Source organism: Elephantulus edwardii, unplaced genomic scaffold (assembly GCF_000299155.1).
Source record: "Elephantulus edwardii isolate Elephantulus edwardi_28Jun2011 unplaced genomic scaffold, EleEdw1.0 scaffold00348, whole genome shotgun sequence".
Taxonomy (NCBI): Eukaryota; Metazoa; Chordata; class Mammalia; order Macroscelidea; family Macroscelididae; genus Elephantulus; species Elephantulus edwardii.
The window spans coordinates 1458692-1464044 of record NW_006400098.1 but is presented as its reverse complement, the minus strand read 5'-3'; the positions used below and the strand labels follow the sequence as shown (position 1 = coordinate 1464044).

General features: G+C 45.9%; 1 protein-coding gene across 1 annotated transcript in view; it reads left to right on the top strand.

Annotated features, from left to right (window-relative positions):
- Positions 1 to 224: 224 nt before the first annotated feature.
- Positions 225 to 5353, top strand: part of LOC102852354 (leukocyte immunoglobulin-like receptor subfamily B member 1-like) — a 10273-nt gene continuing 5144 nt past the window's right edge. Inside the window, exons 1-3 of the mRNA XM_006901876.1 lie at positions 225 to 258; positions 2865 to 3059; positions 5042 to 5329. Coding sequence (XP_006901938.1) covers positions 225 to 258; positions 2865 to 3059; positions 5042 to 5329 — 517 coding nt within the window. The remainder of the gene's footprint in view (positions 259 to 2864; positions 3060 to 5041; positions 5330 to 5353) is intronic.

The following is a 5353-nucleotide window of genomic DNA, read 5'->3' as shown; positions in this document are numbered from 1 at the left end:
GGGGGCCGTGAGGTTGGAGAAAGAGGAAGAATGGCACGCCTGGCTTTGCGATGTGAGCTGTTCCGCTTCTTGTAGGAGGAGGAGCGTTGAATCACGCTGATCGTATCAGTCTCTCAGGAAGACTTTGGTTCCCACGTTGTTTCATCACAAGGGGAACGTCTGTCCTCATGTGCACATCATCCCGTTGGCTGTGCGCTTCGCAGCAGGTCTGGACTCACGCGACCATGCGCCCCGGGCTCTCGGCCCTGCTTGTGCTTGGTGAGCGCTGGGCAAGAAACTTACGGGCGAGGCAGGGAGGGGGAGGCACTGAAGAGCCTGGGCGTCACACCCTGGCATCAGCTCCTGGTAGACTTCCTTCTTGTGTTCTTAGACTCAGGTTACCCCAGAGGATGCTCTCCTCTCCTGCACCTGCTACTCAGTGTGGTTACTCAGTTCAGTGACTGAGAATCCCTCCGTTCTAGCGCGGCCCTCTTAACACATTGTTATCCTTTTCAGGACTTTGTCTGGACCGAAAGATTTGTGCTGCCAACCGTGAGTCTTGCCTCCCTGTGTCTCCTAGCTGGGCTCTTGGGCTGGTTCCCACCCTCAGCTTGCATCCTCTCATACTTTAACTCTTACGTTTACCTTTGATCCTTAACCATATATTAATTTTATGGGAATCTTTGCCCTTGACAGATTCTAGGTTTCCAAGCTTTCTTCCAGAGTCATGTAAAGCTCTCCAGCTTCAATTAATGCTTAAGGCAGATACAAATGTGGTCTGCAGGGGCAGCTCTGGTGGCCTAGTGGCAAGAAACTGCACTGCAATCCCAAAGATATGTGGTTCGAATCCACCAGATGCTCTGCCAGAGAAGGAGAGGCCATCTCTTCCTGTACCAGTCAGATCCAATTTGACGGTACACACACACACACACAAATAATATTAAAAAATAAAAAACAAAACAAAAAATAAAACAAAAAAATGTGGTCCGCATTTAAAAATACTGACACAGAGAACTGGGTAAATGGATTCTAATCCCGCGTCGAGCCTGTGGCTGTGGAACCAGCCAGCCTGTGAGTTGGTAGAAACTTTCTCACATGTTACCATCCGGTTTTCCCAAGGTTCCTCTGCTCTTCAGAAGTCCGTCACAGACGGAATGTTCTTGTTTGGGAGACAGACTTGGAGTAAAATCCAGACCTTGGAATTTTCCTGCTTCCATGGAGGTGTGGAAGCCATTCCCTGCATTTCTCCATAGGTTTTTTCCTTCCTGAAATCAGAGTGGGAACTAACAGGATGGTGCCTTTTTTTAAGTTTAATGTATAACTCACATAAAGTTCAGAGAAGAGAAATCCATATTCAGGTTCTAAAAATAACAGCTGCTAGACAAAATCTATTGATGCCAAAGTCTACAAGTCCAAGATCAAGTTCTCTTCTCTTCAGCAACCAAGATTGGGGTATCTGCACACCATAGGTTTTTGTTTGTTTTCTTTTTAACCAATAATAGTTATCAACTTTAATGTGATATTATAAAGGACAAAACAAAACCATTTTATTACTAAATGATAACCTTAATAATAAGTGAATCCCTGGCAAAATGCAGAACATAGTAGATGATTTACATAATTTTTTTTTGCTATAAGGAAACTTCTTTTTTTATATATATTATTTTTGTGTGTGTGTGCGTGTACCGTCAAATCAGATCTGACTGGTACAGGAGGAGATTGTCCCTCCTTCCCTGGCATAGCATCTGATGGGTTCGAACCGTGTGCCTCTGGGATTGTAGTTGCAATTCCTTGCCACTAGGCCACCAGAGCTCCCCTAGAAAACTTCTTAAGCAACAGTCAGCTCTCAACTTTTTTTGTTTGTGTTTGTTTTACACAATCCTTCGCCCCCAGGTCCACTCCACTGTGCAGCCTTCGTCTTGATGCCTGTCATGACAATAATACCCAAGCATATGTCCCTTTTAAGCAGTTCTCTCTCTCATCTGTTTCAATGCAGTATACATCATTCCTCCCTTCCTTCTCTGTCTTCCCTCAACCCCGATGTCAGTCCTGTTTTCCAACAGTGGCCTTATGCAATATTTGTCCTTTTGTGACTGAGATACTTCATTCAGCATAATGTCCTCCAGGGTCACCCAACTTGTATAATATTGCATGAGTTCCTTGTTTTTCAATGCTGCATAGTATTCCGTTGTGTGAATATACCACAGCTTCTCTATCCATTCGTTTGTTGATGGGACACATTTCCTGATTTTAAAGCATAGGAATCTGGAGATGGTGGAAAGACCAAACTGAGTGGAGAGCAATCAAGAATGTAGCTCACGGAAGTCAAGTGGAAATTGTTTTTTAGAGGACAGAGTGATATGCAGTCAAATATTGTCGATTTAACCATGTCTAATAATTAACCCCATCTTACTCTGAAGACATTTATCTGCTAATCAAAAGATGTGAACCCATTAGATGTTCCTCAGGAGAAAGTTGAGGAATTCTCCCACAAATAGGCTCAGACACTCCACGGCTCGCTTCTGCTACGTCCCTCGGGACGGCTGTGCCATCTGACTTGTTGGCAGTGTGTTTGGTTTTGGTTCATTACTTGGTTCCCCAGTGGACAGACGGAGGTCTCTGAGTCTCAGGGTGTAGAAGGACCCCGGCTGGGGTTCACAGCAGATAACCTGGCTCAGATCCTGGACGTTAATCCATCAATGATTCCCAACGCCGCCTTTTCTAGAGCTTGGTGGGAAGCGGCAAGGGAGATTTCTTCACATCAAAATGTTCTGAACTTGCAGGTTCTGTCTCCTTTTCCATGACCAAGCCCTCCATCTGGGCGGTGCCAAGGGCTTTGACACCCCAGCACAGCTCTGTGACCATCTGCTGTAGGGTCCCTCCAGGTGTGACCCGCGTACGTCTGCAAAGAGCAGAAGGCAGACCATGGGAGGTTGATACATTTTCGCACCACGGAGCCCAGGAGGTGGTCCGGTTCTCCATTCGGGAAGTGGAAGTTGTTAACGCAGGACGTTATTACTGTGAATATGTAAAAGAAGGAGCCGCATCCAGAAGTGAGCCCCTGGAGCTGGTGGTGACAGGTAAGGACCACCGAAAGACAAACGCCCCTGATATTTAAAAAAAAAAAGTTTTACAGGCACACCCATGTTTATCGCGGCTTTGCTCACAATAGCAAGGAGTTGGAAACAACCTAAGTGCCCATCAACAAATGAATGGATAGAGAAGCTGTGATATATTCACACAATGGAATACTATGCTGCATTGAAAAACAAGGAACTCATGAAATATTGTTCAAAATGGGTGACCTTGGCGGATATCATGCTGAGTGAAGTATCTCAGTCACAAAAGGACAAATACTGCATGGTGCCACTGTTGTAAAACAGGACTGATATCAGGGTTGTGGGGGAGACTGAGAAAGATGGGATGATAATGTATACTGCATTAAAACAGATGCGGGAGAAAACTGTTAAAAAGGTATCTCTGATTAGGTATTATTGTCATGACAGGAGTCCAAAACGAAGGCTGCATAGTGGAGTGGATCTGGGGGGAGGGACTGTAAAACAATGAAAGAATTTTTCTTTTACTTTTCCAAAAGGGTAGTGTACAAGGGAGGAGGGTTGGGAGGGGAGAAAAGTGCAACAATGAATGAATGGAAACGCAAAGTCTCTGTACATTTTCATTGAAATGAATAATAAATTTTTAAAAATTTACTTATTTTCTGGCCAGTGCTGGTGCAAGAAAATATTTCCATTCTCGACATGGCAATGCACTGGAGTGTCTGTCGCTTTCTTGTTTTGTTTCTATTTTCATTTGGGGGGGGCTCCTTTTGATCCTGCACGACAGTAAAGGATGTCTGAATCTTACTCTGGTTTCTTCCTTGTCTCTCTCAGCGCAGACCTTGGGGACGGTGGTGGAGTAGAGTGTTGCTATGTGCTGTCACGTAGACTAGGAGTCAAGGTCCCATCAGCAACAGACTGGAAAGTGACTTTGTCTTGTTCCAGCCTCATAATCTCCACCTTGACCCAGCCCATTGTTGTGGTCACATGTCAGTTCATCTCACGGAGGGTCCTTCTCTTCAACGACTCTCCCCTTTACCCAAGTACGATGTTCTCCCCCAACGACCGGTGCTTCCTGGCACTACGTCCCACGTATGAGGGAGGAAGCATCATTGTTGGTGTTTTTGTGGGACATCCTTTTCGCCTTCCCTCCAAGACAGATGGTTTTGTACTTTTGGAAGTTCGTAGTCGATTTAAAGACCCTTTGTCAACATCACACCTGTTGTTGTTGTTGCTGAGGAGAATATGACTCGTAGCGACCCTATGAACAGCCAACCTGAACCCTGCCCTCCCCTGTGCCAATCTCATCATCTCTGAGATACTCGAGACCACTGCTGAAGTCACAGTGTCAATCCATCTCGTTGGGGGGTCTTCCTCTCACTCACTGACCAATCTTTCCAATCATGACATCCCTTTCCAAGGAATAGTCTCACCCAGCCACGTACCCAAAGTATGAAAGACAAAGCTTCATCATCCATGCCTCCAAGAAGCACTCTGGTTGCATCCTTTCCAGGACATGTCTGTTCATTCTTTTGGCAGTCCATGGGGTAGTCAGTACTCTTTTCCAACATCACAGCTCAAAGGCATCAATTCTTCTTCTGTCGTGCTTATTCATGGTCCAGCTCTCTGATGTGTAGCAGGTGATTGAGATGACTGTATGCCTGACTCAGGTGCACCTTAGTCTTCATACTGACATCATTGCTCTTCATTAGTTTGAAGAACTTCTCGACAGTGGACTTGAGCAATGCAATAGGTCTCCCGATTTCCTGACTCCTGGTGCCACGGGTGTGGATTATTGATCCAAGCAAGCGGAACTCATTGGCAGCTTCAATCTTTGCTCCTTCTAGCCATCATAATGTTGACTGCGGGTCTTATGGTGAGGCTCTCTCGTATTAACCCACGCAGGATGGTGCAAGGTTCCAATCTGTTGCTCAGAAGGCTCTGGGTCTTAGTCCACTTGATGGCACCTGCCAATAACAGCAATCACATGTTCTATTTTCTCCCAGGAATCTTCAAAAATATACCATCTCTATCTGCTCATCCGGGTCCCCATGTGACCACAGGAGGGGATGTGACCCTCATTTGTCAATCAAGTCTTCACTATGATGTTTTCCATCTGGTTAAAGATGGGGAAATAGTCTTCTCCCAGAACTGTTCCCATTGGAACCACAGCTCCTGCCTCATCTCCCCAGTGGCCCTGGTCCATGAGGGCTCCTATACATGCTACGGTGCTTCTAAACAACAGCCCTTCCTCTGGTCGCTGCCCAGTAAGCCCCTTGAGCTGTCAGTCACAGGTAAGTGCAGGTCTCTCACTTCAG